Here is a 16,143-nt window from a genome sequence, read left to right as displayed (position 1 = left end):
TTTCCTATAAGAACTGTTTTTAAAGTGTTCTCATAAGATTAGTTGTAGAAATATATCAAAATATTACTGATTTTTAAGTCTGAGTACTGACCTGACAAGCAAGTAATTTGAACTCCACTCTGGAGGGTAGGGTGGGTATCAGTGAAAGTTGTGTGACTTTTATATTTCTGTGCCATCAAACATAGGTAACAGTATCAATTGTGCAATTCTGCTGTTTAAATGGGAACTATTGGCCTCTTTGACCCTAAATAAAAGGGCTACTTAAAACAACAACAACAACAACAAAACAACAACAAAAAAAGAAAAAGAAAGTAGACTCTTGTGGAATAAGTTAGTCCAGAAGGCAGTGATGCTGGTGGGGGTTACAATAGATAGCAATAGATAACTTAAAATTATACACCAATATAATTTATGTAAATATAGCTAAAATAAAATGCTAATGAACAAAATCCAATACGAGATTTTAAAAATATTATAATTGCCAAATAGGACTTATTTTAAAAATATAGGGGTCTTTTCAGTCGGGCGCTGAGTGGTTCATCGGATCATGTCTGGTGGCTCCGCGGATTATAACAGAGAACATGGAGGCCCAGAGGGAATGGACTCAAATGGTGTCATCGAGAACAACTGGAATGAGATTGTTGATAACTTTGATGATATGAATTTAAAGGAGTCTCTTCTTCGGGGCATCTATGCTTATGGTTTTGAGAAGCCTTCAGCTATTCAACAGAGAGCTATCATTCCCTGTATTAAAGATCCAAAAGGTGATTCTGGCACTTGGAGACTATATGGGAGCAACTTGTCATGCCTGCATTGGTGGAACAAATGTTCGAAATGAAATGCAAAAACTGCAGGCCGAAGCACCACATATTGTTGTTGGTACACCAGGGAGAGTGTTTGATATGTTAAATAGAAGATACCCTTCTCCAAAATGGATCAAAATGTTTGTTTTGGACGAAGCAGATGAAATGTTGAGCCGAGGGTTTAAGGATCAAATCTATGAGATTTTTCAAAAATTAAATACAAGTATTCAGGTTGTGTAGCTTTCTGCCACAATGCCAACTGATGTGTTGGAAGTGACCAAAAAATTTATGAGAGATCCAATTCGAATTCTGGTGAAGAAGGAAGAATTGACCCTTGAAGGAATCAAACAATTTTACATTAATGTTGAAAGAGAGGAATGGAAGTTGGACACTTTGTGACTTGTACGAGACACTGACCATTACACAGGCTGTTATTTTTCTCAATACAAGGCGCAAAGTGGACTGGCTCACAGAGAAAATGCATGCCAGGGACTTCACAGTTTCTGCTCTGCATGGTGACATGGACCAGAAAGAGAGAGATGTTATCATGAGAGAATTCCGATCAGGGTCAAGCCGAGTTCTGATCACTACTGACTTGTTGGCTCGTGGGATTGATGTACAACAAGTGTCTTTGGTTATAAACTATGATCTACCTACCAATCGTGAAAACTATATTCACAGAATTGGCAGAGGGGGTCGATTTGGGAGGAAAGGCTATAAACTTTGTTACTGAAGAAGACAAGAGGATTCTTCGTGACATTGAGACTTTCTACAATACTACAGTGAAGGAAATGCCCATGAATGTGGCTGACCTTATTTAATTCCTGGGATGAGATAGATTTGAATGCAGTGCTCGCTGTTGCTGAATAGGCGATCACAACGTGCATTATGCTTCTTTGGGAATATTTGAATCTTGTCTCAATGCTCATAACGGATCAGAAATACAGATTTCGATAGCAAAGTGACATTAGTCGTGAGCTCTTGTGAGGAAAGTCATTGGCTTTATCCTCTTTAGAGTTAGACTGTTGGGGTGGGTATAAAAAGATGGGGTCTGTAAAATCTTTCTTTCTTAGAAATTTATTTCCTAGTTCTGTAGAAATGGTTGTATTAGATGTTCTCCATCATTTAATAATATACTTGTGGACTAAAAGATATAAGTGCTGTATAAAATCAGCCAATTATGTTAAAATAGCATATCTGCCTTTATTGTGTTTGTCATTAGCCTGAATAGAAAGGCCTTTAAAATTGATTTTTTTAGAAAGCATTTGAATGCATTTTGTTTGGTATTGTATTTATTCAATAAAGTATTTAATTAGTAAAAAAAAAAAATATATATATATATATAGGTTTGTTTAGTATATGAAAAACCACGAATATGGATTGTAATACAACTAAGCACTTTTATATCTCCTGAAAAAGTCTGAAAATACTTAAAATGCACACCTGATTTTAAAACTCAAGGAAATAGAAATCAATGGATACTTCATTAAAATCAATATGTACACACATAGATCAAGACACAAGAGGGGCTGGGTAGATAGTTCAGTTGGTAGAGTGCTTGCCTTGCAAGCACAAGGCCCTGGGTTCGATCCCCAGCACCCAAAAAACAAAAAAAAAACAAAAAAAAAAACGACACAAGCATACTCTTACACCTTAATATACACGGTATATGTGATATATACATACCTGTGACATATATATGTACATACACACACATAATATATATCAAACACAAGCAATGTATATACTACTAAGTTCACATACAAATACACATACACATTTATGCCTCAGTGTTAATGGGGAAACACTACACACACTCCCAATAAAACCAGCAACAAGGTAAAATGCTCATTATCTCCAATTAGAGAAGAGAAAATAATTAGAGGAATACAACTGATTAAAACAAAAACTAATTCTATTTGCAGATGACGTGAAAACTCAGGGAATCACTGACGAAAACTTAAAAACACTCCTGAAAGACAGGGAAGTAGACATGAACAAATACAATGTTCCTTGCTTTTGTGTAAGTAAATTTAATAATACAAAATTCCAGTTACCCGAAGTTACTGTATAAGTATGTGATCCCCCAAAAATATCAAAAAGTCCCTTCTTGAAACTAGACAAGCAGATACTAAAGTTCATATGATGAAGAAAAAACCTGAGGAGGGTTTCAAGATGGCGGCCTAGAGGGTGGCTGCATTTCATGTTGCTCCAGGACTCAGGATTCAAAAGAGGAGATATTGAGACACTTGGGACCAACTCAAAGCAGCCGGGTGACTCTCACCCCCTGGGGAGGCATCCCAGATGGGACGGTGGTCCCGGAACGCAGGAAACTTTGTGAAGTAGAGCTGCCGGTGAGACGCCCCTCCCCCCACTGGAGCAGTGAACTCGGACAGCTGGGGGCGCCATAAAGGAGGCCGCTGGGCACAGCGCTGGAACTCGGAGCAACCACCGGGGCTCCGGTGGCTGCCCAGGGGAAGAGTGGCGAGGAGAGCTGTGTGGACTCAGGACACCGGGGCCTGCCCTGAGGAGGAGGAGGAGGAGCGCGGCCGCTTGGATTCGGGGTAACTACACCAGAGCTACAGGCGGTTGCCAGAGAAGGGGCTGCGTGGCGAGCTGTTTGGACTCAGACCACTTCTGAACCCCGGGGCCTGCCCAGAGGAGTAGGAGGAGGAGTGCGGCGGGTCCTTTGGACTCGCAGTGACTGCATTAGCGCTCCAGGCGGCTGCTCAGAGGAGAAGGCGAGTGGTGAGTTGTTTGGACTTAAAGTGACAGCTCCTGAACACAGGGGGGCTGCCTGGAGGAGAAGCGTGGTGGGACGCTTGCTCTTGAGTGGCCGCACCAGAGCTCCGGGCGGATGCCCAGAGGACCTGTGCTGCGGGTCACGTGGATTCAGAGCCACTCAGAGCGACCGCTCCTGAACACCCCGGGGGTTATCTGGAGAAGGAGGAGGAACGGGGAGGGTCACTTCGACTCGGAGTGATTGATTGCCCAGGGCTACGGGTGGTTGGTGGAGGTGGAGGCACGCAGTGAGTTTCTTGGACTCCTGGTGACCACACCGGAATACTGGGCGGCTGTCTGGAGGAAGAGGTGTGTGGCGGGTCTCTGGGATTCAGAGCGATTGTACAGGGCCCCAGGTGGCTGCTCAGAGGAGGGGCCGCATAGCCAGGCGATTAGGTGCAGAGCAGGGTCCCAGGATCTAGGAGGCTTCTTGGTGGAAGAGCCGCACAGAGACAGGCTTAGGGCGGAGCGAAGGTTCCAGGCCTGCGGGCAGATTCTCTGAGGAAGGGCAGCCTAAGGAGAGTCATCTGCAAAGGGTGAGGCTCCCAGGCCCAGGAGGTAGGGACGGGCCCCTGGGAACTTTGCAGAGGAAGGCAGCCCAGCCCAGGCGGTAGCTGTAAATTGAGGGGAACCTCTAGGAGGGAACTGACCAGCGAGACCTCCCCACCAGGTGAGTCTTCCCTGCTGGGTGAGGTTTCCCCTCAAGGACGGTAAAACCAGAGACTCAGGCCCAAACAGGCCTTGCCTCAGCCCACAGCCTAGGTCCCCTTTGGATGACCATTGGTCAACAAGTGGAGGCACCTCTGCCCACTAGCAGGGATTATACCCCACCTGAAGGCCACCACTCCTAGAGAGGCAGCTTCCTTGTGGAGCACCGCATTATCAACTTCCTCCAAGACTTCAGCCTACTGAAGGCTAAGGGGGGATATATACAGAAATCTTCAGGGACATTGTAAGTCAATAGAGGAAATCTGCAATATCTCAGCGGTCCTCTGATACCTGAACAATATGAGAAAACAAGGAAAGAAAATGCTGCAAACAAATCTAGATGTTACATCAATAAAACCCAGTGACAGCATGGCAGAAGAAATGACAGAAAAGGAGTTCAGAATGTACATAATTAAAATGATCAGAGAAGCAAACGATGAGATGAAAGAGCAAATGCACGCACTGAATGATGAGATGAAAGAGCAAATGCAAGCATTGATTGATCGCACCAATCGACAGTTAAAAGAGCAAATACAGGAAGCAAAAGATCATTTCAATAAAGAGTTAGAGATATTGAAAAAAAACCAAAGAGAAATCCTTGACATGAAGGAAACAATAAACCAAATTGAGAACTCCATAGAAAGCATATCCAATAGGATAGAACACCTGGAAGACAGAACCTCAGACATTGAAGACAAAATATTTAACCTTGAAAACAAAGTTGAACAAACAGAGAAGATGGTAAGAAATCATGAACAGAATCTACAAGAACTATGGGATATCATGAAAAGGCCAAATTTAAGAATTATTGGGATTGAGGAAGGCCTAGAGAAACAAGCCAAAGGAATGAACAACCTATTCAATGAAATAATATCAGAAAATTTCCCAAATCTGAAGAATGAAATGGAAAATCAAGTTCAAGAGGCTTATAGGACTCCAAATACACAAAATTACAACAGACCCACACCAAGGCACATTATAATGAAAATACCGAACATACAAAATAAAGACAGAATTTTAAAGGCTGTGAGAGAAAAGAACCAAATTACATTCAGGGGGAAACCAATACGGATATCAGCAGATTTTTCAATCCAGACCCTAAAAGCTAGAAGGGCCTGGAACAACATTTTTCAAGCCCTGAAAGAAAATGGATGCCAACCAAGAATCTTATACCCAGCAAAACTTACCTTCAAATTTGACGATGAAATAAAATCCTTCCATGATAAACAAAAGCTAAAAGAATTTACAAAAAGAAAGCCAGCATTACAGAACATTCTCAGCAAAATATTCCATGAGGAAGAGATGAAAAACAAAGAAGCAAATCAGCAAAGGGAGGAATTATCCTAAAGGAATTGTCAAATAAAGGAGGAAACAAGTTGTGTCAAACAAATAAATAAATAAAATTTTAAAAATGAACCAAATGACCGGGAAACCAAATCATATCTCTATAATAACCCTGAATGTTAATGGCCTGAATTCATCAATCAAAAGACATAGACTGGCAGATTGGATTAAAAAGAAAGATCCAACAATATGTTGCCTGCAAGAGAATCACCTCATAGAAAAAGATACCCATAGACTAAAGGTGAAAGGATGGGGAAAAACATACCATGCACATGGACTCAGCAAAAAAGCTGGAGTATCCATCCTCATTTCAGATAATGTGGACTTCAAGCCAAAGTTAGTCAGAAGGGATAAAGAAGGTCATTTCATACTGCTTAAGGGAAGCATAAATCAGCAAGATATAACAATCATAAACATCTATGCCCCAAACAGTGGCTCATCCATGTACGTCAAACAAATCCTTCTCAATTTCAGAAACCAAATAGACCATAACACAATAATACTAGGTGATTTTAACACGCCTCTCTCACCACTGGACAGATCTTCCAGACAAAAATTGAACAAAGAAACCATAGATCTCAATAACACAATCAATAATTTAGACTTAACGGACATTTATAGAATATACCATCCAACCAAGAGCGAATACACTTTCTTCTCAGCAGCACATGGATCCTTCTCTAAAATAGACCATATATTATGCCACAAAGCTAATGTTAGCAAATACAAGAAGATAGAGACACTACCATGTATTCTATCAGATCATAATGGATTGAAGTTAGAAATAAATGAAAGAGTAAAACACAGAAACTATTCCAACATCTGGAGATTAAACAATATGCTATTATATGATGAATGGATAACAGAAGATATTAGGAAGGAAATTAAAAAATTCTTAGAGGTAAATGAGAACAAAGAAACATCATATCAAAATCTCTGGGACACCATGAAAGCAGTACTTAGAGGGAAATTTATTTCATGGAGCGCATTTAATAAAAGAAGTAAAACTCAACAAATAAACGACCTAACACTACAGCTCAAAGCCCTAGAAAAAGAACAGAACAGCACCAAAAGTAGTAGAAGACAGGAAATAGTTAAACTCAGAGCTGAAATCAATGAAATTGAAACGAAAGAAACAATACAAAAAATTGACAAAATAAATAGTTGGTTCTTCGAAAAAATAAACAAAATTGATAAACCTTTAGCCACACTAACAAAGAGAAGACGAGAGAAAACCCAAATCACTAAAATTCGGAATGAACAAGGAAATATCACAACAGACAGGATTGAAATACAAAACATAATTAGAAGCTATTTTGAAAATCTATACTCCAACAAAATAGAAAATTTTGAAGGCATCAACAGGTTTCTAGAGACATATGAATTGCCTAAACTGAACGAGGAGGACATAAACAATTTAAATAGACCAATTTCAAGTACTGAAATAGAAGAAGTCATCAAAAGCCTACCAACAAAGAAAAGTCCGGGACCAGATGGGTTCTCAGCCGAGTTCTACAAAACCTTTAAAGAAGAGCTCATTCCAATACTTCTCAAAGTATTCCATAAAATAGAAGAGGAGGGAACCCTCCCAAACTCATTCTATGAAGCCAATATCACCCTGATACCTAAACCAGACAGAGACTCATCAAGGAAAGAAAATTTCAGACCAATATCCTTAATGAACATCGATGCAAAAATTCTCAACAAAATTTTAGCAAATCGCATACGAAAACATATTAAAAAGATAGTGCACCATGATCAAGTTGGTTTCATCCCAGGGATGCAAGGTTGGTTCAACATCAGGAAATCAATAAACGTAATTCACCACATTAATAGACTTAAAGTCAAGAATCATATGATTATTTCAATAGATGCAGAAAAAGCATTTGATAAAATACAGCACCCCTTCATGCTCAAAACACTAGAAAAAGTAGGGATAGTGGGAACATTCCTTAACATTGTAAAGGCCATTTATGCTAAGCCCATGGCTAATATCATTCTAAATGGTGAAAAACTGAAAGCATTCCCCCTAAAAACTGGAACAAGGCAGGGATGCCCTCTTTCACCACTTCTATTCAACATCGTTCTTGAGACTCTGGCCAGAGCAATTAGACAAACCAAAGAGATTAAAGGGATACGAATTGGGAAAGAAGAACTCAAACTATCCCTGTTCGCTGATGACATGATTATATATTTAGAGGAACCTGGAAATTCCACCAGAAAACTCTTAGAACTCATAAGTGAATTCAGTAAAGTAGCAGATCAATGCCCATAAATCCAACGCATTTTTATACATAAGTGATGAATCTTCAGAAAGAGAAATTAGGAAAACTACCCCATTCACAATAGCCTCAAAAAAAATAAAATACTTGGGAATCAATCTCACAAAAGAGGTGAAAGACCTCTACAATGAGAACTATACAACACTAAAGAAAGAAATTAAAGAACACCTTAGAAGATGGAAAGATCTTCCATGTTCTTGGATAGGAAGAATTAATATTGTCAAAATGGCCATACTACCTAAAGTGCTATACAAATTCAATGCAATTCCAATTAAAATCCCAATGATGTACCTTACAGAAATAGAGCAAACAATTATGAAATTCATCTGGAAGAATAAGAAACCCAGAATAGGTAAAGCAATCCTTAGCAGGAAGAGTGAAACAGGGGGTATTGCAATACCAGATCTTCAACTCTACTACAAAGCAATAGTAACAAAAACGGCATGGTATTGGTACCAAATAGAAAGGTAGATCAATGGTATAGAATAGAGGACACGGACACAAACCCAAATAAATACAATTTTCTCATACTAGACAAAGGTGCCAAAAAATATGCAATGGAGAAAAGATAGCCTCTTCAACAAATGGTGCTGGGAGAATTGGAAATCCATATGCAACAGAATGAAACTAAACCCATATCTCTCACCATGCACGAAACTAAACTCAAAATGGATTAAGGACCTCGGAATCAGACCAGAGACCCTGCAGATTATAGAAGAAAAAGTAGATCCAAATCTTCACCTTGTTGGTCTAGGATCAGACTTCCTTAACAGGACTCCCATAGCACAAGAAATAAAAGCTAGAATCAACCACTGGGATAGATTCAAACTAAAAAGCTTTCTCTCAGCAAAGGAAACTATCAGCAATGCGAAGAAAGAGCCTACAGAATGGGAGAATATCTTTGCCAATCATACTTCAGATAGAGCACTAATCTCCAGAATCTATAAAGAACTCAAAAAACTTTACTCCAAGAACTCAAATAATCCAGTCGACAAATGGGCTAAGGAAATGAATAGACACTTCACAGAAGATCTACAAGCAATCAACAAACATATGGAAAAATGTTCAACATCTCTAGTAATAAGAGAAATGCAAATCAAAACCACCCTAAGATTCCATCTCACCCCAATTAGAATGGCGATTATCAAGAATACGAGCAACAACAGGTGTTGGCGAGGATGTGGGGAGAAAGGTACACTCATACATTGCTGGTGGGGCTGCAAATTAGTGCAGCCACTCTGGAAAGCAGTGTGGAGATTCCTTAGAAAACTTGGAATGGACCCTCCATTTGACCCAGCTATCCCACTCCTTGGCCTATACCCAAAGGACTTAAAATCAGCATACTACAGAGACACAGCCACATCAATGTTCATAGCTGCTCAATTCACAATAGCCAGACTGTGGAACCAACCTAGATGCCCTTCAATTGATGAGTGGATAAAGAAACTGTGGTATATATATACAATGGAATATTATTCAGCCATAAAGAATGATAAAATTATGGCATTTGCAGGCAAATGGATGAAATTGGAGAATATCATGCTAAGTGAGATAAGCCAATCTCAAAAAGCCAAAGGACGAATGATATCGCTAATAAGTGGAGGATGACACATAATGGGGGGGAGGGAAGGGTTAGTGTTAGGGTTAGAGTTAGGGTTAGGGAGGGGGGCAAGTATGGAGGAAGGAAGTACTGTATAGAGGGTGAAGAGGGGTGGGAGGGGTGGGGAGAAGGGAAAAAATAACAGAATGAATCAAACAACATTACTCTATGTGAATTTATGATTACACAAATGGTATGCCTTTACGCCATGTGCAAACAGAGAAACAACAGGTATCCCATTTGTTTACAATAAAAAAAAAAAAAAAGAAAAAACCTGAGAACAGCTATGAAAATATTTTAAAAAGTTACGCAGGGGACCTAGTGCTACCGGATTTCTGAGTTTAAAACAATGCCTCTATGATTAAAATAGTGTGATAAGGCCGGGTGCAGGTTAGTGGTATGGTGTGTGCTCAACACATGTGAGGTCCTAGGTTCAATTGCCAGCACCGGAAGTATGGTGCTGGTATATGACAGAGCAGTAAAAAAGAAAATAAAAATTTAGAGATAGACTTTTATGGTTACATGAAAATGGAGACATCTCAAATCACAGTAGAACTGAGTTTTAATAAGTGACGCTATGGCTTGGGTGAGGCCTGTGTCTTCCAAAAGTCCATTATGATCATAATCTTGGTCCCCAGAGTGGCAATTGGAAGGTAGTAGGACATTTTTTCTTTTTTAAAGTCTCAAGAGACATTTATTTATTTGCTTTATTTGGTTTTATTTCTAAATATGGAAAAGGCAAGCATGTTGAAATGTCAGTGGAAGAATTCAATTGAAAGAGATTGAAATATTTTGGAATGAGAAGGATAAACTGATAGTATAATATTATTAAAATAGTGGGAGAATAGTGTACACCTAAGATGGTAGGGGAGGTCGACATCAGGATGCAGAATGGTAGTAGAACTTTTGGGAGGTGGAACCTAGTGAGTCCTTAGATCACTGGTGATCTTAGATCACAGCCAGTCTCTCACATTTCCCATTTGGTGGCATAAACTTTTACACACATGCACCTGTACCATGATGTGATGTAGCCAAGAACCGAGATAATGCCCGCATCATATCCTGGCCTTCAAAACTGTTAGCTAAATAATAAATAAGTCTTTTCTCTTTATAAGTTGGTTACCTCCAGTATTTCTAAGGTTGACAATACAAATGATGAAAGACAAGTGATAACCATTTGGATGTGGATTAAACTGCACTCATACCTTACGACAACTGGGTCAGTGATCTGAATGTAAAAAAAAAAAAATCACAGCACACAGAAAAATTCAGGTGAATTTACCAATAGGAGATAAATGCAGGTATCCTACTATAAGTTTCTTATACTCTTAAGTAAAATGATGTTTTTCTTTAAGATAAATTATGATAAATTAAAGTTGCACATCATAAATCCTAAAGCACTTACTAAAGTAACAAAACAGTGTTATAGTTAACACCCAACAAAAGAAATAAGATGGGACCATAAAATATAATCAAGGGGCTGGGAGTGTAGATCAGTGGCATACCACTTGCCTAGTACACATAAGACCGTGGGTTCAACCCCTAGCAATGCAAATGAAACAAAACCTCAGTCAAAAGGAAGACTAAGAAGAAAAGAAAACAATACAGGATAAATAGAAAACAGACGACTTAACCAGATATAGCAATAATCATATTACATGTAAATGGTCTAAATGCCACCAATTAAGAATCAGAATTGTCAAACTAGATAAAAAAGGCCCAACTCTATGTTTCCTATAAGAAATGCACTTTAAATACACAGACAAACAGGTTAAAAGCAAAACAATAGAATTAGATATACTATACCAACATTACTCTAAAGAAAGCCAGAGTGGCTTCATAAGTAACTGTGTACATTTCACAGCACAGAACATTGCCAGAGGTAAGGAAGGCCATTCCACAATATCGAAGTGGTTAATTAATCAAGAACAAAAAAGCCTGAAGGTTTATATACCTAATAAGATACATGAAGCTAAAACAAACAGAACAGCAAAGAGATAGACAAAACCAATCAACACAGTAGGCCAAAAATGCCAAGTAGGCAGAAAATCAATAAGGACACTGTTCATCTCACAATGCTGGGTTCAATCTTCTACCAGAAAATAAATACTGCTACAGTGAAAATTACTGGGAAATGGGAAAATTGAAAAATGAACTGTCCATTAAATAAAAAATCATTAACAGTAAGTTTTCTAAATTCAACACTGTGTGTTCAGATTTGGATCTGAAATATTCCTCAGTCTCATGTGTTTAAAGATGTGGCTTTTGGGAGTCAACTGCATCCAAGGATTCTGACCTAATCAGTGGATTAATCCATTGCTGGCTTAAAGGACTACTGGGATGAGGGACCTAGCTGGAGAAAGCAGGTCATTGGGGGAACACCCTAGGGCTTATCTTCTCTCCAGCCCCTTCCTCTGACTCTCTCCGCTTTCTGGCTGCCATAAGCTGATAGCTTTCCTCTACCATCCTGCCGTGACCAACTTGGTTTGTCCCATTTCAGAACCAGACCAGTGGAGCCAGCCCACCATGGGCCTCTATAACTGCGAGCCAAAATAAATCTTTCCTCCTCTAAGTTCTTTTCCTCAGATATTTGTCACAGCAATGAAAGGTTGACCAATGCACTGTACGATTAATAAATAAGAGAATATCCTTGATACTACGAGGCAAAATTTGAAGCATTACAAGGTGATAACACCCAGACTCAAAAGGTACAGGGAAACACACACACACACACACACACACACACACATATACACACATGTGTATGTATATACACATAGATAAAAGATAAAGCAAATGTGGGGAAAACATCAAGAATCAGAGTATCCAGGCAAAAGTAATATGAGGTTTCTTTGACAATTCTTTGCAATTTTTCTATAAATCTGAAATTAATTCAAAATCAAATACTGAATAAAAGCAAATGCTATCAAATATTTGAGGTATTTCAAAAGGACTCAGAAACCAATTTAAAGGGATTCCCCCTAGTCAAAAATGGAACTACTTAAATATCAAAATGAACCCCAACATTGAAATGTACTGAGCTACTTGAAAATTTAAAAATGCACATGGGTTTTTGATAACAAAACAAACAAGCATGCTGCTCAGGAGCCTACCCAATATTTTGGAAACTGTTTTTCCAGTATCAACCATTTAACTGAAATGGAGAAATGTTTACTTTCAGAAAACTATTCTAGTTGGTAAATGAAGAAATGGTACGATTATGGATTACCATCCTGCCTCTCCTAGCGAATTAGTGGATTATGACAATAAACCTCAATCAGTAGATACTAATCTTAAAAAACAGATAGGACAAGATGTGCCTCTAGAAAGACACAAATGCTGTGGACAACCATCTTGACCAAAAAACTAAATATAAACCTCTCTGAACTTCCAGATCAAACCAACACTTTTTCGTGGCACACAAAGAATTAAAAAATGTTAAAGGTAAAATGATACTGACACATTCCAAACTGAGAAACTGAGGGTAAACAAGCCACTTTCTTAGAAAAATAAACAGCAAACAATAACACAAGAAACGTATTAGGGAAACTACTACTGAAAGATTTAAAAGACGTGTCAACCAGTATGGGCTCTACCTGAATTCTCAAAGACAAGAACAAACCAAAAAAATGGTTGAGAAACTGAAATTTTTAACCCTCCATATTACATATTAAAAAAGAACAGCATTGTAGGTAGTCTTCAACCCCTGTTAAAATGACTCCTTATAATTTAAATACAAAAATACAGATGATTTTTTTTTAAGCCAAAAGAAGGGAGACACCATGAAAAAAGTATCAGTTTGGAAGTAACAAATGTTAAAGCAGATTAAGAGTCACAATAGGTAAGAACTGGAAAAGGCTGCTAGATTTGACCATAATTAAATCACCTGCATTCCTTACTCACAGATTGAGGAAAGTGGTAACAGTGCAATCAAAACACTGAGAAGTGAAATGTGAACAGCAAATGAGAAAATCTTTACAAGAGAATACTTTTTTATATTGTTTGCTATGCAACCCCAATGGACAGACAGAAATATTTCAAGGATGATCAGCTCATTCCCTTGTGATCTAGATTTCATCTGTGGATTAAGGAGTAAAAACAGAAATTTATCTACTTGGCTCCCAACACTTAGGTCCCTGGGAAGTTATATGAACCAAGTTCTTAGGCAGCTGGCCCTCTGCTAGCGCAGCCAACAAGGATAAGTTATACATTGCAGTGATTTAATAGTTGTTATTAGGAAAACTCTCCACAATTATATAAACTTTAGTGATAAATTTTTTTTCTGGGTCCTAGGAGATCTTTAAAATCCACAAGTTACAAAAATGGTTTCTTATAATTGATGCAAATGGTGCAATGGATATTCCCCTCCATGGCTGACAAGAACACCGGAGTCCGGCTGGGGAGATAGCTCAGTTGGTAGAGTGCTTGCTTGCAAGCACGAGGCCCTGGGTTCGATCCCCAGCACGGCAAAAAAAAAAAAAAAAAAAAAAAAAAGAGAGAGAGAACACCAGAGCCATGTTTGCAACTTAACTTCGTTAATCCTTAAGTATCACATTACTTACACATAAGTCCCTGACGGAATATTCTCAGTGCTAGTCTGCCACTCTGTATTTTTCACAATGTCTTTTATTGATTTCTACATTTCCATTTTAAAGTACAAACCCTTATAAACCTAAGATGTATTACAAAGGAAAGTAAACGAAAATATACACAGAAAAACTCACCTGCAATTTGTTCATTTTCCGCTGCTCTTGGAAAAGTGTAGAAACTGTCGATGGTGGACCTAGGGAATGAGAAGCAGGTCACTGAAGACAGCAGTTATCTGGCCTGCACAGGTAGGAATCACCACAAGAACCTCCAACAAAAGCTCAATGAAATCAGACCCCCTGAACTCTCAGCAGAGGCAAAAAGTGTGACAGGGAGGAAGCATATACTTTTAGAATTCCAAAGTGATCACTGGAATGATCTAAGTTTTAGATTCTCAATGGTGAACATAAACATTGGCTCCTGTCAGTCTGCCACAAGGTGAAAAAAGACAACTCATATACCTTATTGTCTCTTTAAATTGTTTAAAATTAAAGAAGCTACAGTCATTGAAAATTGACCTTTCTTCACAAGTGGAAGCTAGAGAAACTAAGGAATCTTTTTGAAAAGTGAGGGGACCTCATAAAGCAGAAGGGAGAACACTGGAGTAAAGGAAGGGAATCAAGGAGGAGGGAGGAGGATGGGGAGAGGGAAGGAATTTCAGAATGAAATTAACAAACTACATTATGTGCATGCATCCAGAGAGAAGACTTGTCTTGGAAAAAGAATGCAAGGGGTTTCCAGAGTGAAGGGGGGAATCTGACTCAGGACCAGTGGGATTCTTGGCATACATGATGGAAAAGAATTTCAGCATGCTGTCACAGGTACAGACAGAAGTTTATTTAGTAAAGTAGATACATATTTAAGGGAGAATGGAGGCAATATCAAGAGAGTTGCCTTCGGGGTAAAGCAATGAATACACATTCAAGAGAGAATGCAGGCTATCTCCAGAGAAGAAGACAGCAACCTGTTGGTGTGGGTTGTTAATATTTATAGAGGAATGGTTGCTAGGGTCCGGACTAGAAGTGAAGGCAGGGTAGAGCTACATAATTTCAGGCTGGTTTCCCCTGCATTAGCACATTGCCCTTATTTTACAAGGACATGGGCCAAGAGATGTTGTTCAGGAGCTGCAATTATTTATGGATGCTTTCTGCATTTTGATGGTTTATGGGCACTTCCTTTGAGACTCAGTATCTCTCCCTTCATTCCTGAATCCCTATCTCACGAGTATGCATACAACACAATGAATTCCACTTTTTCGGTGCATCTACAAAGCACCAATTAAAAAAATAAGCAGAAGGAAGACCAATAGAGCAGGGGAAGCCAGGGAGGAGAAGGAAGAGGGTAATATTCGGGATTGAAATGGAGCAAACTATGTTATATGCATTTACTAATAGGTCAAAGCGAACTCCACAATGATGCACGATGCACTAATTTAAAAATAGAAAAAAGAAAAAAAGATTGAGTTCTTAAAGATAAGACTACTGTGTACAAGGCAAGGTTTTGGTTTAAATTGCCTACCTAAATATGGTTACCACTGAACATAAGAAAACTGGGATACAGTAGACAGAACGTTGGCCTGGAAGTTTGAATACTATTAAATGCAATCGTAACAACAAACTCCATGACCTTGATCAAGTCATCCACCATGTCAGGACCAAAGACTTCTTCTACCAACTGAGGCACTAAGAGATTTTTTCTTCTGCTGCATTGATTCTACAAGGGCGAGGGGAAAATCAACAGAGCACTGGGGTGCCCATGGAGGTTTACAGACACCTTGAGACTCAGAAGCGCTGAGAGGAAGAACGGGTGTAGATATAAGTCGCAGCTGAGGCCGGTGTCCGCCAAGTCCTTCCAGATCTTCCCACCGAGCGCCTAAGACGCTGGAGGCCGCCTGGGCTCCAAACTGACCACCATCTCTTCTCGAAACCACGGTCCCTCCTTGAAACTACTGAACTCTCCCCTGCCTTAGGCGCCAATGCACTACCGAGTAGTCGCTGCACCCAAGTCCCGCTCACGCGGCGAGCAAACTCAGGACCAC

The 16,143-nt window shown here is 39.2% G+C and overlaps 1 protein-coding gene, 1 long non-coding RNA gene and 1 pseudogene across 3 annotated transcripts in view; 1 reads left to right on the top strand and 2 right to left on the bottom strand.

Annotated features, from left to right (window-relative positions):
• RBAK (RB associated KRAB zinc finger) overlaps nucleotides 1-16,143 on the bottom strand; it is an 89,327-nt gene that overhangs the window by 14,531 nt on the left and 58,653 nt on the right. Inside the window, exon 2 of the mRNA XM_079120685.1 lies at nucleotides 14,243-14,282. Coding sequence (XP_078976811.1) covers nucleotides 14,243-14,257 — 15 coding nt within the window. The 5' untranslated portion in view covers nucleotides 14,258-14,282. The remainder of the gene's footprint in view (nucleotides 1-14,242; nucleotides 14,283-16,143) is intronic.
• LOC306649232 (eukaryotic initiation factor 4A-II-like) lies at nucleotides 518-2,093 on the top strand (annotated as a pseudogene). Its single transcript has one exon. The product of its transcript is annotated as a eukaryotic initiation factor 4A-II-like (transcript).
• Nucleotides 2,177-13,941, bottom strand: LOC306649316. The gene is made up of 3 exons (XR_013760623.1): nucleotides 9,793-13,941; nucleotides 2,448-2,961; nucleotides 2,177-2,332 (listed from the first exon to the last, which is right to left on the bottom strand). It is a non-coding gene; the product is annotated as an uncharacterized lncRNA (long non-coding RNA).

Source organism: Sciurus vulgaris (assembly GCF_902686455.1).
Source record: "Sciurus vulgaris genome assembly, chromosome: 18".
NCBI classification, from domain to species: domain Eukaryota; kingdom Metazoa; phylum Chordata; class Mammalia; order Rodentia; family Sciuridae; genus Sciurus; species Sciurus vulgaris.
The sequence above is the reverse complement of the archived record's forward strand: the minus strand, read 5'-3'. Positions and strand labels throughout refer to the sequence as shown.